The 16,037-nt window shown below is 37.5% G+C and overlaps 2 protein-coding genes across 5 annotated transcripts; both read left to right on the forward strand.

The window, feature by feature from the left end:
• The first annotated feature begins 1,298 nt into the window (after positions 1-1,298).
• Positions 1,299-3,705, forward strand: LOC132188362 (protein phosphatase 2C 37). The gene is made up of 4 exons (XM_059602789.2): positions 1,299-1,974; positions 2,081-2,398; positions 2,775-2,880; positions 2,986-3,705. The coding sequence occupies exons 1-4, from the start codon at positions 1,486-1,488 to the stop codon at positions 3,330-3,332; spliced, it is 1,260 nt and encodes a 419-aa protein (XP_059458772.1). The 5' UTR covers positions 1,299-1,485; the 3' UTR covers positions 3,333-3,705.
• A 4,047-nt stretch (positions 3,706-7,752) lies between these two features.
• HESO1 (Nucleotidyltransferase family protein) lies at positions 7,753-15,074 on the forward strand. Of its 4 annotated transcripts, none has more exons than XM_059600139.2 (10): positions 7,753-7,829; positions 8,704-8,769; positions 8,894-9,041; positions 10,312-10,476; positions 11,399-11,577; positions 11,659-11,754; positions 12,126-12,195; positions 13,798-13,964; positions 14,305-14,409; positions 14,529-15,074. In XM_059600139.2, the coding sequence occupies exons 3-10, from the start codon at positions 8,903-8,905 to the stop codon at positions 14,907-14,909; spliced, it is 1,302 nt and encodes a 433-aa protein (XP_059456122.2). In that variant the 5' UTR covers positions 7,753-7,829; positions 8,704-8,769; positions 8,894-8,902; the 3' UTR covers positions 14,910-15,074. The 4 variants fall into 4 exon arrangements, with proteins under 4 accessions (XP_059456122.2, XP_059456121.2, XP_059456123.2 ...); XM_059600138.2 differs by lacking the exon at positions 7,753-7,829 and adding an exon at positions 7,889-8,241; XM_059600140.2 differs by lacking the exon at positions 7,753-7,829 and adding an exon at positions 7,889-8,116.
• Positions 15,075-16,037: the final 963 nt, after the last annotated feature.

A 16,037-nucleotide genomic window follows, 5' to 3' on the forward strand; every position in this document is an offset into this window, starting at 1 on the left:
TTTAAAATATTTTGTATTTTGAATTATTTTTTAAAATCTTTATTCTTGTTATTTATAGTGTGTAACTCATTCAATCAACCTACTAGATAATAATAATTATACACTCCTAAGTTTGTCACCACGTGACAAATATTTTATGCACAATTTTTAAAGAGCCATCCCTATAAAAGGAGTACACATTCTCAAGGATGTACCACCTCTTTTTTTTTCTTTTTTTTTGGCACATTCTCTTTTATCTTATTATTTTTAAATAATTATTTATTAATTTAAGTATGGAAGGCTTTTCCAATCTCATAAAATTGATAGCTTTATATGATTTTTTTCTCTCTAATTTACAAGAACTCGATCAACACCGATCCAGCGGTCCGAAATGCTGCATCAACAATTTCCAGCATTATCAAACTAAACTGATACATATCTAGATTTGCTTATTCGAATTTGGAATTTTCTCTTTTTGTTTTCACGATATTACATTAAATTTGACAAATGTGAGGGGTGGAATCTGCAATTTCGTGCCCTTTCCAATTGCTGTTGAGGACGGCAAAATTGTAATTCCCACCAAGAGGGGCAGTGCTCGAAACGTGTTTCCGCGCGAGGAACGAGGGGTGCACCTTCAGCTCCACGTCAGTTACAGCCACGTGTCGTGCAAGCAGGAAGAGAACTCAGATATTCTGCAAGCGTCAATCGACTTTGACATGTGGTCCCACACGTGTCTCAATCTGGCTCGTTACGTAGTCCCTCCCATTTCACAACTGGAGCAAGCAGAATAAAGCGGGGACTCTGGTACTATATCAACCCTAAACACCACCACAGCACGTTAATCTCACGCTCCACAAAGTAGCACACGCGGGCGTTTCTTACTCGCGGTTATGGTCGTGGTGGAGGGGAATCTCAAACGTGAATCCCGCACTCCACGATCGCGCCACGTGGTGATATCCTCCGAGACGATGTTTTTCAAGTCGAAAAGAAAAATATTTGCGGGTGAGACTCAAAAAGGGAGAGGTGAGGAGGTACGTTAAGGACCACATGCGTGTCAGAAAATCTAGGCCGTCTCGGCAATGCGTGTTGCAAACTGATTGAGCCACCTATTCCAGGGCAGAAAAGGCAATCCACGTGGTGGAATTCTGGGATGAGAGAGAGAGATGGACGGTGGAGATGAGATATTTAGTATTCAGTAGTTCGACGTCATACCAACTGTATATGTCCGATACCTGCCCGTGACGGTGAGGGGCAGGCTGCCCGTGAGTAAATGTGGCCCCCAGGTGATATTGGGTTCTTCAGCTCCTCCGTGTAGAAAAGCTCGAGTGGAAACCATTTTAACGGGTCCTCGACAGCTTGCCTTAAGGTCTTTCATTTCTCTTTTCGTCCCTCAGTTTTGTTCATAGAGGCTACTATTGCTATATACTTCAATTCTACGGATTGAGATCGAGGCTCTTTGAGAACTCTAGTACCTCGTTGTTTGATTGGTATCTTTGGTGAATTTGAATGGCTGGGATTTGCTGTGGAGTAGTTGGAGAAGGAGAAACGCCGGCTCCGATCGAGCCTAGCTCAAGAACTTCAAGGCGCCGGAGAATGGATATCCTTCCCTTGAAACTGATCGCCGATGCGGCCGTACAACCGGCGACTCTGGAGAACGGAAGGAAACGCCAGAAGCTCAACTTCTGTCCTCCGTCATCGCCGCCGCGCGAGTGCGAGACCAGAGTGGAAAATTGCGTGTCCAGCAAAGAGGAAGGGAAAGAATCAAATCCGAAAAATGAGGTGTTGCATTTGAATGGAGCACTGGATTCGTGTGAGAGTTCCAAGTCCGCGGAGGCGAGGAGTGAGTGCCCCAAGTTCGGCGTGACCTCTGTTTGTGGAAGGAGAAGAGACATGGAAGACGCTGTCTCGGTTCACCCTTCGTTCTGTCACCAAAAGAATGAGATTTCAAACGGATTCCATTTTTTCGGTGTGTTCGACGGCCATGGTTGCTCTCATGTAAGTGCACACATCCTTTGCCTCTCTCCCTTTCTCTCAGTGAACTATTTGATTTAGGCTCTGACGAAGTCCCCCCCCCCCCCCTCTTTTTTTTTTCTCTCTTTAGGTTGCTATGAAGTGTCAGGATCTGTTGCATGAGATAGTGAAGGAAGAGGTGGAAGGCGTAGGTGAGGCGGTGGAATGGAAGGGCACGATGGAGAGGAGCTTTGAGCGGATGGACAAGGAGGTCCGCCTTTGGAGTGGCCCTCTCAAGAGCTCCTCGACCTGCAGGTGTGACATCCAGACTCAGCAGTGCGACGCCGTTGGATCCACTGCCGTCGTGGCTGTCGTGACACCGGAGAAGATCATCGTCTCTAACTGCGGCGATTCTCGCGCCGTTCTCTGCCGAAACGGTGTCGCTATTCCTCTCTCCTCCGATCATAAGGTGAGAAAATTCCTCAATAAACAACCGGATTCCTTTGCGTTGTTTTTGAAAACTTTCAAGATTTAGGGCCTATTTTTGTGAGATTTATTTGTTTTGTGTTCGAGATCTGATTCTCCGGGGACGTGTTCTGCCCTAAATTCACTGAACCGAAGCCGTTTCTTGTTAGCGAGAGGTTTCGGCGCGTCTACTCACGTGCCAATCACTTGGGTGGAAAGTGAGAGTGTTGGTTCCTCCACTACTCCTAGGTCTAGGCGTGAGACATGTGGGTCTCCCTTTTTTACGTTCGCTTTCTAAAACCGAACTTTGTGGTTGCGCGTGTTGTACACGTTCCGGATTATCCCGTTTTTAACATGCGCCTTATTTTGTATATTTGCAGCCAGACCGACCCGACGAATTGGAACGGATCGAGGCCGCCGGCGGGCGAGTGATTTACTGGGATGGTGCCAGAGTCCTTGGAGTCCTGGCCATGTCTAGGGCAATAGGTAAGGGATGCGCTGGACGCAATTATTTTTTTGTTACTATATATTTACTACTATATTCCATTGGCGCATAATAGCAGAGTAACTAATTAGTCCTAAATTTCTCAGGTGACAATTATCTGAAACCATACGTGATTTCGGAACCGGAGGTGACGATAACGGATCGGACGGCGGAGGACGAGTGTCTAATCATAGCGAGCGATGGCCTCTGGGACGTGGTGTCCAACGACACCGCGTGCGGAGTGGCGCGCATGTGCCAGCGCTCGCGGAAACCGCCGTCGCCACGTGGGTCCCCGCGTAGCGACTTGGCGGCAGCACCTCCCGTCGCCTCAAAGAGCTCGGACAAGGCGTGCTCGGACGCGTCCGTGTTATTGACCAAACTGGCCTTGGCTCGGCATAGTACGGACAATATCAGCGTCGTGGTGGTGGATTTGAGAAGAAATCATCACCAATAGTCTTAATAGGAAAACAGAAGACTAATCTTGGTCAAAGAAATCAAAAATTATGATAGTAGCATCCTGTTGGTAATTGTAATTTTTAGGGTGATCTTTTAAAATCCGAAATCGAGGAAAAAAATAGAAACCAGAAACAAGATTTATTTGTTTCTGATATATATATATATATATATTTGTTATTTCTTTCATTTTCTTTTTGTTCTGGATTGTGGGGAGATATTTACATGGCTGCAAAATTAGCAGCAAATTGGAGATGTAATAGTAGATCGGTGAGCTTTGAATTGTGAATGATGAACAGCAAAGCAACTTTTTAGTCCATAATCGGATTCGCTTGACGATTGGGAAGATTGTTTTCTTTTATTTATTTGTTTAATTTATTTTGACTTCGTCTCTATGGCGTGCTCTGTCTTTGACCAAATTTGGATCATCGAAAGGTTCATGCTTGTAAAATCAATCTCCAGCTCCGCTCTCTCGTCTTACATATTAGAATGAGGAGAATGGGATTACTAGTAATTTTAAAAATAACATTAATTTTGAGAAATACATAAAAATTTAGCGTTACTTTTAAAATCAAATGCTTGTAACTGAAGTCATTCCCCTTAGTTCATATAACAGGATATGGGGATTGGGTCTTCTACAATTCTTTTTATTTTAGGGTGGTTGGAGCATACCATTTCTATAACTGGCTAATTGTGGTTCGGTCATCTAATGTTGATTAGACCATCATCAAGCTTGATATGAGAGTAATTAAACTACTTCAACCATTCTCACAACCAAGGGATGGTTGGCCACTCTTTGTTGCTCTTGGTATTCATCATTAAAACTCACCCGAGATTAGCGCATGTCTTCTACTATTGTTTTCATTATCTCAATCATTCCTATTTCCTCTTTTGAAAAGTTCAGAATATCAATTGAAGTGTAAATTTTTATGCCTATTATGCGGCTCGCAATTTCGTCCTAGTTCTTCTATTCCTATTTATAATGAGAAAGACTCATCCCTAGTCTTATTTTATTTTTTTATTTTTTTTTTGTGTAGTCCGAGTTATTACCAACGAAAAATAAAAATAAAACTCAATTCCTCACACTATGATCGTGACCAAAAGCTTGAATTCGTAGTAGTCCTTGGTACTTGAAAATTGTTTGATAGGGGGAGATATGCGGTTGCATCCATTGGCGTCGAAGTAGAAGCCTGAAGATGGACATCATTGCCATTGGGACCTCAATTGTCGTGGATGGATAAAGGTCAGCTGCCATTCATTAGTCATCCCATAAATTGATAGACATTTTACAGAATTCGGGTGATAGGGTTCCACCATTTTATTCGAATTCCTCGACATCTTATGGGGGCCTCCCCAACACATATAATCAGCACCTGCCACGTTGCATTTGGTCTCGGCTGTGGCATCAATATCAATTTGCTGGACTAGATTTTGTTTGATTTGATGTTGACTCTACCGCGCTGTCGTGGACCTACTCTTGGGAATACCGAATAAACCCTCTCTTCCTTTTTCTCTTTTTCTTTCTATTTAGTATTTACTGATTTGTTTATTTTTAATTTCTAAAATCAACCTAAATGATGAACGACTTCTCTGGTTATGGTTCAATAAAACTTGGCCCAAGTCCAATATACTCAACAGAGTTCTGGTCCTTATTTGGTGTAAGAGTCCGGCCCAAATTAGCCTTCTTTTGATGTTATTTATTTATTTATTATTTTTTTAACATGTCCGTACAAGAGGGTGGAGGAGAATTCGAACTAGTGACCTCCACTTTATTAAGTGTGGTCCTAGTCGATTGAACTACCTCTTGAGAATATGTCAAAAATAACTTCCACTTCATAAATATAAGAATCTTCTGATGTTAGATTCTTATATTTATATATAGGGTTAAATACTAAATTAGTCCCTAGGGTTTCACAACTTTATTTTTTCCCCCCTGGGTTTTCATTTTTATCACAGGAGGTCCCTGTGGTTTTGATAAGTGACCAAATTAGTCCATCCGTTAGTTGACCGTTAGTTGACCGTTAAACTGGACACGTGGACCAATCAGACGTCGACACGTGGCACATATATTAATTTTTTTTTAATTAAAAAAAATGTTTTTTAAAAAAAAAAATTAAAAAATATATATTAAGGCCACCCCCAAATTGCCAAGGGGGTGGCTCGGCCACCCCCAGTTTTTTCCGATTTTTTTTTTTTTTTTTTTTTTTTTTTAATTTTTTTTTAAAAAAAAACATTTTTTTTAATTAAAAAAAAATTAAAAAAAAAAAGTAATATATGTGCCACGTGTCGACGTCTGATTGGTCCACGTGTCCAATTTAACGGTCAACTAACGGTCAACTAACGGATGGACTAATTTGGTCACTTATCAAAACTACAGGGACCTCCTGTGATAAAAATGAAAACCCAGGGGGGAAAAAATAAAGTTGTGAAACCCTAGGGACTAATTTAGTATTTAACCCTTATATATAACCTGCCAACTTTCGAATAAAGTATATAGAATAATAGAAAGATAATGTCACTTTTTCTTCCAAGGCCCAAGCACTTTGAAATTTGCCCAACAATCTCAACCCAAAAAAAAAAAAAAAAAAAACAACACTTAGGAGGAGGGAATGGATGTTTTCTCAATCGTCTCAACAATCACACATAAAATCATTAAAATTAACCAAAAGCATAAAATCAAACACACTAACAATTTTGATGAAGAAGTTAGAAACTTTTTGAATAACTACGATCTGAGTAGTCAAAACACAGGAAACGCATTAACTATATAGTCTATACAATAATTAAATTGCACACAATTTATACTTACATAACCTTTATAGTTAAACGTCTTAAACTTGATGGTGCCTTAACAAACGTCTTGTTTGTCTCTACTGTAGTAGCTTCATGACTCTGGCCAATGTTTCTATTAAGTCTCCTCTTACAACTTGAAACTTCGAGTTAATCGTTTGGTTTTAATATTTACTTTATTAAGTTTTTATGTTGGCTAATTCGTTGTTAAAACTAAATTGGTTGTAACTTGTAAGTTTATGTTTAGTTGATTAAGTCCTTTATTTGGTGTTTAAAGTTGAAATACTAAAGTTGTCACTTAATGGTATATTAAATATATTTAACTAGTTAATATGACTGTTTATTAACTAACTAATTAGTATCATAGTATGTCAATACTTATACACTTAATTCTTATTATATTGGCTATTACTATTTATGCTTATACACACATGGCTGTAAAAGAACAAAACTACTAATGAACTTGCTTAGGTTCGGCTTGGTTAAGCTCAACTCGATTATTAAATGGGTCATTTGTAAACACAAAATTAGGTTTGATTATTAAATGATACATACATACATACAGGGGTGGAACTATAACTATTAGTTTGGAGGGGCGGGGCGCAACATTTTAAAAAAAAAATTATTGGGGGGGTGGGGGGAATTGAATTTGTAAAGGTCTATTTAAAAAAATATATATATATTTTTTGGGGACCACCCCCCCCCCCAAGCCAAAGGGTGGTTTCGCCTTGCATACATGCATAAAACTTAACTCGACAATGTTTATGAACAAGCTCATATAAAGTTTGACTTGCTTGTTAGCTTGACTTTTATATATATATATATATGAAAAATATTAGGTTTACAAACAAATTTTATAAAAAAAAAAAATTTACAACATGATGTGGCACAATATGATTGGGTTTTTCAAAAGTTAAATTTATATAATTTTCAATCCTGTTATAATTTGTTTTAAAATCTTGTTTGTAAACCTAGCATTCCTCTCTCTCTCTCTCTCTCTCTCTCTATATATATATATATATATATATAAAAGCTGTTATGTTCTTACGTAATGCGAGATGAGAACTAACACGAACGATAGATATGGTAGGACTTTCGAGCAATCGAGCCATAAGATGATTCGGTTGTCCCAACAACTGCATGTGGGTGTTGTAATTCGTATTTACATGTTAGGTCTAGATTGTGTTGGGACATAGGTACAAGACTATACAAGTCAACTCTAATTAAATTAATTTAATTAAACGGGTTAGACCCATCAACCATAACCAGCTGATTTTGTGTTGAGATTGCGTCGAATTCGTGGGTTGTATAACAAACTGTCAACTCTATCATTATATCACTTGTTGAGTTCAAGCCGTGTCGAAACATAAATTTTAGCCTAATCCATTTAAGTAAAATAGGTCAAACCACTCAACTCTATCATACTAATTTTATATTGGGCTCGTATCGAATTTACAAATTCGATCGAAAATTACAAACCCTAATGGCAAGTCCCCCATTCTTTCTCGTTTTTATAATACTATCGGAATATAAACCGTTGATTAAAAACGTAGGACCTTGATAATATCTATTGCTTGCAGTTATTGCACCGTATCTCAATTCCTATTAATGAAACATTTACACCCCTCCAAATTGCCAACATCATTTGGAAATCGATCGATCAGAATCAGAGTCAATGTCAAATACCAAAAAAGCTCTCCTGCCCACTGTAAGTTTCTAGGAATGAGACCCCCGTTTGTACAGCCTTCTTTTCCCTATTTGAAAAAAAAAAAATAGAGTTTCTAAGACTGGGGAATAATCCAGCCCCATGACAATTACCCAAAAAAGATTCATGCTTGTGTCTCAATCCCAACTCTTCTTTTTCCCCTTTTTTTCTGCTTTCCAAACTTTCCGTACCTCGTCAAAGGTGACGAAAGAAGCGGAGAAAACCCATCCGCAAAGCGAAGTCCACTACTGTACACTATAAACCACTTCCATTAAGCATACACTCTATACGTACGTAAATAGTATTACTGTTAGAAAGTTCTCTACTTGGTTAGCCTTGATAAAAGGCAATGTGAGAGGTTGACTTGCTTGACTTCGAACCCTAGAGAAAGTGGATGAAAAGGGTTATGCTTCCGGTAATGTGTTTTGGGTTGCTGGTAATTCTGATATGTGTTCCTAGCTCTAGTGTTTAGTAGAATCTCAGAAATTGTATATGTATTTGTTATCAGTTTGTTGACTCTAGATATAATTAATCAAAATTTTGATTTGGGTTTCCTTTAGAAGTTAATTGAAATTATTTGTTTACGGGTTTCTGATTAGTGGGTTTTTTGGATGAATCGAGAATACGGAAGTGTGGGTGTTTATGTGAAATTCTTTTGTTAGTTCTTTTGCCTTTATTACAGAAACTTCATTATATATGTTTTCTTCATAAGACTTGGTAAGCTCATCGACTCGTATGGTTTGATGCCTGTTATGTTTCATTGAAAAACTCTTTACTTTTATATGTAAGAATGTGTTGGATGGAGTGAACTTTGTTGTAGTGGCAACATAATGTAAGGTTTACATCTTAACATTGTGAACAATACTTCAAAACTCAGGTTATGATCGGGTGAACTACAGGGCTTTGAGGGTTTGATTTGATGAGTTCTTCCTATTTGAATAAGGTATTAGCTTTTTTAGGTGGGCCTTAATGCGTTCTACCATTTGTTGTGGCTGATTTATCAGTATTTAATGCCATTGCTACACTTGAGTTTTGACACATTCAACTGCATTTCTAATGTTATCCAGAAATAAAAAATGAGTAACTATAGTACACTGGAGCATGTTCTCAAGGAAATACTTCAAGTAGTCAAACCCCTGCAGGAGGATTTGCAGACACGGACTCGAGTTATTGATGAACTACGAAGAGTCATCAGATCTGTGGAAAGTTTGAGAGGTGATTTGTGCTGCTTTTTCATGGTTCTATTAGAACATTGTTGCTCATGTTGTTTGGAGTTGATAATTTGTACTTCACAAATACTTAGAAGCAGTAAAACTTCCATGATTTGCATTTAAAGGTATGAATATATAATTTGATAAACTTGGACGGATCATGTTAAAAAAAGGGAAACAAATTTATCTTAGGAAATCCTGAAACTGGTCTACTTTCATTTTCATAATCTGGAAGAACAGATAGTTGACTGCTAAAACAATGGTTCCCATTCCATGTGCTATTAGTTGGCGTATAAGATGTGCTACTGGTTGCCATTAATTGATCAACGATACTCTAAATTGTAATTAGTAACAAAGCCAGCCAAATTATCATGGCTGCTGTTCTGATCCCTTTTTGGGTTGGGCGATATGTGAGGAGGCTGTGTTGGGGGGGGTGGGGGGGGGGGGGGGGGGGGGTGGGGTGGGGGGTGGGGGGGTGATCAATGGTTTTGTTTTAAGACGTTGAAATGTTGTGGTCATGAATCCACTAATTTTGTCATGGACATATACCTTCGACACATTTGTTCGATCCTCATCTGGATCTTAGAAGCATGAAGAATGTGAGCTGGCGTGGGAGTTGTGCAGTTGGGAGTGTTCAATTGGACATTCTCTTTTTTGAGCATCATTGATTAGTTTCTGTGCATAGAATAATTAGATGAATTTTTTCTTTTAGTAAGAAAATTGAGCAACTTCTTCTGTCTCTCAGAACTTCTTATGCTAAAATGCATATGTTGAATGCCCTTTGCTTCATGACCTATATTGGATCTAACTTGTCTCAAGTCATTGTAAGGTTCTGTCTTGATGGCATGATTTTTTCCAGAAGGAACTCCCCTCCCTCAAGTTAGGGGATCCATCTTTTTCTGACTTGACAGGGTGGCTAGGCTGGTTATTGTAGTTTGGTCCCCCCAGAAAAATAGAGAGGAGTATTCATTCCACAAAGACTGAAAATTAATGAGTTCTTTACTGTTCTAGCACCATGCAAACCTTTATATCTTCACTGTTTTTTCTTCTGTCTCATCTCCTCTGGCAGAAAGAGACAATTAACCTAAAATAAAGATACACCCCATTAAGTGAACTTTTCATTCTTGATTTTGTTTTTGTTTGTTTTTTTTTTCCTGCATTTATTTGTTGAGTCATCATGAATTTTATGTCTTATTTCCATGAGGCATAATGGGTTGCCATTGTGTAAAGAGTTTTATGGTTAACAACATAGTTTCATGATTTGGCACAAGCAGGTGCACGAGTGGAGCCGTTTGGTTCATTTGCGTCTGATCTGTTCACAAGATGGGCTGATTTGGATATATCTATCGACATACTCAACAGTTCATGCATTTCATCTGCTGGAAAAAGGCGTAAACAACGATTACTAGCAGAAATACAAAAGGCTTTGATACATATGGGTAAATTACTTTTGGTTCAACCATTTTGTTTTTGCCTCTCTCTCTTGAATGCTTGTTCTTCTATCTTGCCTCATTACTGACAATCTTCCCCGTGCATATTAAATTCAATTGTTGCATTATTGTAATTGCTCGTCTCTAATACATGTCTTGAAACACATGTTCTCTCACTCGAGGCATTTTATGACAATGGGCAGAAAGCATATATGAAGCCTTGGATTTGTCATAAAAAGAATATGTATGAAGCCATCAACTGTAATTTATATGAACTGAAAAGTAGAGAACTTCAGTCATTGTACCAATTTTCACCTGTTGTTACAATTTTTGGTTCTCCAGAATTTTGCAAACTTTATTTAGCAGGCAGGCCACTTGTGAAAGTTTAATGTATTATGTAGTTTTTGATTATGCCATATGGCCCATACAGAAGACGATCATGGCCATTTTTTCCAGCTTGTAATAGAAAATGTGTAAGATTCTATAAGTGGCTTTTATACCTAACATCAAAAAGCGTCATCTCATTTTATTCTTCATTGCATCTGTAAAGAGTAAACTAATTGCCTCTATAAGATCAATGTTGGGGAATTGGGACTTAAAAAATGATGTTTATTACTCCTTTTTTTTTTAATCATTTTGGTTCTTGTTCCTCATCAATGTGTTTATGTTTTTTACTGAATCGATCTTAAAAAAAAAAAAAAAGAAGCTTTTGAAACCTTTGAAGGCATTATGGAGTCATGTAATCTGTTGATAGTATCATGTTGGCTCTCTATGATCTTTGTAAATTAGAACCTAAGGTTCCAGTGCTTATTAAAAGTGGCCTTCTAACAATCTTTTTGTCTTTAAAGGATTTGACATTTCTGTTCTTTTGGTTTGAGTATTCTTCCCCACAATGCTTCTATCTTCATTTCATAACATTGTTGATTTGCAGGTGGATGGCGCAGGTTGCAATATATCCCCAATGCAAGAGTTCCAATTCTAAAATTTGAGAGTAGCCTCCAGGGGATCTCTTGTGATGTATCAATTGATAACCTGCAGGGCCAAATTAAATCCAAAATCTTGCTTTGGATCAGTGCGATAGACACACGCTTTCGTGATATGGTTTTACTGGTACATTCTTGTAGCAAACTGATACTTGTTGTTGTGGGAGAAGTGCTAGAATTTTGATGCATTTTTTTCTAGCTTTTATAGGTCAAGGAGTGGGCAAAAGCACATGATATAAATAATCCAAAAACTGGGACTTTCAACTCATACTCTCTCAGTTTGCTTGTGATCTTCCATTTTCAGGTACTCTTTAGTCGTGATTTCTGTTGTAGTTAAAAAACATGGTTAAATTAGGAGGAGATTTCCTTGATGCTCCATGGAATTCGTCCAAAATGGTTGCTTTGGACCTGGTTTGCTGAATTTAATAAAAAAAATTGCCTACTTCTGTGATTTTTATATTGCTGCATCAGTCTCTGTTTATTTGATTTAAATATCTTGTCATGTTTCAAGACACCAGGATATAATCTTCTTCTAACTTACATATTTTGATTTATGTATATATCTTCTTGAGTTGGCCTGTCTTCCTGTCTTTGCTTCCGTGAATGTTGAAATTTAGCGACTGAGTTCTAACAAGTGATGGAGGATTTAATTTTTCTTTTCTACCGTTCTTTCAGACATGCGTGCCTGCAATTTTACCACCTCTTAGTGACATATACGCAGGAAATATTGCTGGTGATCTTCAAGGTACTTTTCATATTTAATCTTACATCCCTTTCTCTTTGGATTCTTCCTTAGACTGGTGGAGACATAAGCTGAGTTGTACTTTTTCTGTGAAAATCGTAACTTGTTTCCTATTTATATGCTGTTGATTTTTTATTTTTTAATTTTTGGTGGTTTAGAGGCCAAATGGCCAACTTGAAAAAAAATAGAATTGATTTAAGACATCGTCTGTTGGTCTCACACTTATGAAAGCAGTCTCTTAACAGTTTAATCAGGTTTTAAGGAACATATTGCTGTGTCCAGCCTTCATATGCTCTTGTTCTTTTCTCTTTTCTTTAGGTTTGGTGTTTCTAAATGTTATACTGCCACATTATAATTTGTGCTGTCATCAGAAAGGTCACGGAACTGGGATTTTTGTTTCCTCTTCTGTTATCAAAGACTTGATTGGATTGGTGGAGTACTGTAACTGAAGAACATAAAATTAACTAAAAAATCAAATAAACTGAAGACTAGATTTCTGCTTCAATATACCTAAAGATTGTTAAGCATATGATCCATCATGTGACAGTTGTTGGGAGTACAAATGGCACCATCTCATGAGGAATTAGGAAGAATAAATTAGAGCAAATATTGGTGGTATAATAAAAATACGGTCTTAAGAAATTTAGTCGTAATTTTAATATTATGATTTTTCAATTAGCAGTTTCTTTTGTCCTTTTTTTTTTTTTTTTTTTTTTTTTTTTGTGCCTTATCAACAAAGACTAAGAAACACTGTACATTCTCGGTTGTGGCTCGAAATATGAGGAACAATTACTGATATTTTTGAGTGTTCATGCTGATTTTCTACCAAAATGTCTGCCAAAATCGAAGCTTTCAGGAACAATATAATTTAATAACCAATTAGTGTGGTCCTGGAATTAAAAATTCTGACATTTCTGGATGAGGGCTTAAACTGATACATAAAGCATTCATGTTATGGTGTGAGGTGTTAAATACTTCAATGTACTGAAAGAGAATTGACAGAGGTTGGAACATTCATAGTGAGATGAGCAATGTATAAAATTCACACGTAGTAGGGAGAACAAATATTGGTGAAGTTAATATAAAGGAAGGTATGAATATCTATTGGCTTATATTTCTAAACAGGAGAATGTGGTTCAAGGGCACATTCAGTTGAAGTTACAGGATCGAGATAAACATTATATCGCTGGTTCACAATCTCAATTGATTAGCAAGCATTCATTTCTTCTTCAAGAATATAATGTGTCCATAGTGGGGATAAACGTTAAATTAACTGATGATCGACATGTGTCAACGATGGATTTGAACCATGGTCTTGGAGATAAGTCACCTGCCTAACACAAGGAGGAATTTAATAGTGAAGGAGGGAAAAATATGAGTTCAATTAATGCCGTTGGCTTGCTTCCTTGCTCTTTTGGAGTTTTTAGAAGTTGCAGTGGCATAGCAATCGTTTATTTCTTCCCATATTAAAACAGGAAGATTGATGTGCAGGATGGATGGATTATTTGAGTTCATTAGAGATTCTATTAAACATGATTTCTTCTTCATTTGCAAAGCATAGTCATAAACTTCAAAAAAACACAAATTAACTACTTAAGAAGACAGATTCGTGGGACCTTTCTTTCAACATGCTTCATGCAGGTGCAAGAACTAGTGCAGAGAGACGTATCGCAGAAACATGTGCTGCGAACATAACAAGATTTAGGCAACAGAAATTCAGACCAGTCAATCAGAGTTCTTTGTCTGAGCTTTTCATTTCATTCCTTGCAAAGGTGATCGTTTTCATCATGATTTTCTATCTTTAATAGATAATGAAGAATCTTGGTATTAGAGACTTGTGTCATATGTTCATTAAATTTCAAGATATATTTAACTTGTTTATTACACCAGTAACTCAATATATCTGGATTGTGTATATATATATATTTTTCAATCAGATGAAAATGTTTTATTATGTACCGGAGATTTATATAATTTGGTAAATGCCCTTTTCTATAATAGGTTTGCAAAGTTTTCCTAGCATCTTCCCCGTATCTTTGGAATAAGATAACTGCTAGGTCAATATACATGCTCTCTAATGGTATTGAACAGGGCACTTTGTATGTTTTGCAGTTTTCTAACATAAGTTTGAGAGCTTCAGAGCTAGGCATTTCTACCTATACGGGACAATGGGAGTACATAAGGATGAGATTGCTGCCCAAAACTTATGCATTATTTGTAACTCCCTCTCTCTCTCTCTCTCTGATATAACACATACGCGCACAAAAACACTTTATTTTGTCTTAGTGATAACAATTATTACTGCTGCTTATTGGCTTTTGCTGATGGCTGGTTAGATTGAGGATCCTTTTGAGCAGCCAGAAAATTCCGCTAGGGCTGTTAGCATGAGTAATTTGACAAAGATATCTGAAGCATTCCAGATGACCCACCATAAGCTGATTTCAGCCAATCAGAATCAGGGTGCTCTCCTTGCCACGCTAGTCCGACAACAAGTATTACGATATATTCCCAGAGAACCGGCTTGGACCCCAACTGACAATGGTAGGCACTACCACCGCTACCAGCACCACCCAACTCGTCCGCAGGTGCAGAGGACTCTACTCTCAACAACTTCACGGCAATTTGGGAACTTGAGGTTGGACAGCCAGTCCAGCAGTTCAACTCTGCAAAATCACAATCAAGGCCAGCACATGTGGAGAGCGAGATCGGATCGATAGGTGTCATCAGTTTTCGCTTAACCAAACAGCTTCTCACTGCATAAGTTTGTTGTTTCTTGTGAAAAGTTATATTAATCTCCAAGTTGCTTTACTGCATACAATTGTTGGACATTATTTGCTGGCCTCCTGCCAAATCAATCGAGAAGCAAATTCTCTTATGATTTACTTGAAGGTTTCTTTCAAAAAAAAATCAAGGTTGAATCCGATGCTGTTAAATCTTAAATCTCCGCTTGTTTAAATACCAAGGTTGTTAGGGAGTCGAGAAGTCCTAAAAGTAGCATGATTTCACCTTATAAAATCATGCCTTGGGCCTAGGCACCACTAGAACAAGTTTATTTTATTTTATTTTTTTTAGAACAAGTTGAGTTGAGGCCTTGAGGAAAATGCATGTATACCTGGTATAGCTGCATTAGTAGTTAAAGATCAAATCAAGTTTAGCTTTATGTTCCAAGAGTAACGCTACTCTTTACATTGATTTTTATACCAACTGACGTGCTCGCGTGTTTTAAATGACTAATACTCATGTTTTTTTAAAAAAAAAAAAAAACATAAGCTTCATTGGTGAAAATCTAGTGTAAAAAGTAGAAATACTATAGTCCAATCATATACCCAAACGTGTAATAGGTCTTTTAATAGATGTGCATTTCGTAATTGAGTTGTATATTGTACATGGGCCTAGATCTATAATGAGTTGTGACACGCTTTAGTTGTTAGACCAATTGTAGCATGTTGGAATGAAAAGGCTCACGTGTAGAATGGAGGAGATGCTCAAAACCTAGATCAAATTTGTGCTCTCTCTTGGAGACTAGGTTATTCTTTAAACAACCCTAATTGTTTTTCCCCAATTTCTATCAATACAATTTCCTTCAATTTTCATTTCAATTCAACCAATCACCATTCACAATTTTTATAATCATTCAGAAAATTAGAAAGAAAACATTTCCATTACTAATAGGAGTGCATTCTACACGTGTGCCCTTTTATACTAGTATATGCTACAATCAGTCTAACACCTAATATGAGTTGCAATCGATTATTCCTTTCAGCCCATTTACAACACATACAACTCAATCACAAAATGCACACCTATTAAAAGTCCCACTACAACACGATCCCACTCAACTCCAA

The sequence above is a fragment of the Corylus avellana genome, chromosome 6 (genome assembly GCF_965113065.1).
Source record: "Corylus avellana chromosome 6, dhCorAvel1.hap1.2, whole genome shotgun sequence".
Taxonomy (NCBI): Eukaryota; Viridiplantae; Streptophyta; class Magnoliopsida; order Fagales; family Betulaceae; genus Corylus; species Corylus avellana.

Excerpts from the sequence above, each read along its gene's own strand:
- HESO1 (XM_059600139.2), top strand. The coding sequence starts at position 8,903 with ATGAGTAACTATAGTACACTGGAGCATGTTCTCAAGGAAATACTTCAA. Across the intron at positions 11,578-11,658 it reads TTCGTGATATGGTTTTACTG|GTCAAGGAGTGGGCAAAAGC; the intron begins GTACATTCTTGT and ends TAGCTTTTATAG. Across the intron at positions 14,410-14,528 it reads CCAAAACTTATGCATTATTT|ATTGAGGATCCTTTTGAGCA; the intron begins GTAACTCCCTCT and ends ATGGCTGGTTAG.
- LOC132188362 (XM_059602789.2), top strand. The coding sequence starts at position 1,486 with ATGGCTGGGATTTGCTGTGGAGTAGTTGGAGAAGGAGAAACGCCGGCT. Across the intron at positions 1,975-2,080 it reads ACGGCCATGGTTGCTCTCAT|GTTGCTATGAAGTGTCAGGA; the intron begins GTAAGTGCACAC and ends TTCTCTCTTTAG. Across the intron at positions 2,399-2,774 it reads CTCTCTCCTCCGATCATAAG|CCAGACCGACCCGACGAATT; the intron begins GTGAGAAAATTC and ends GTATATTTGCAG.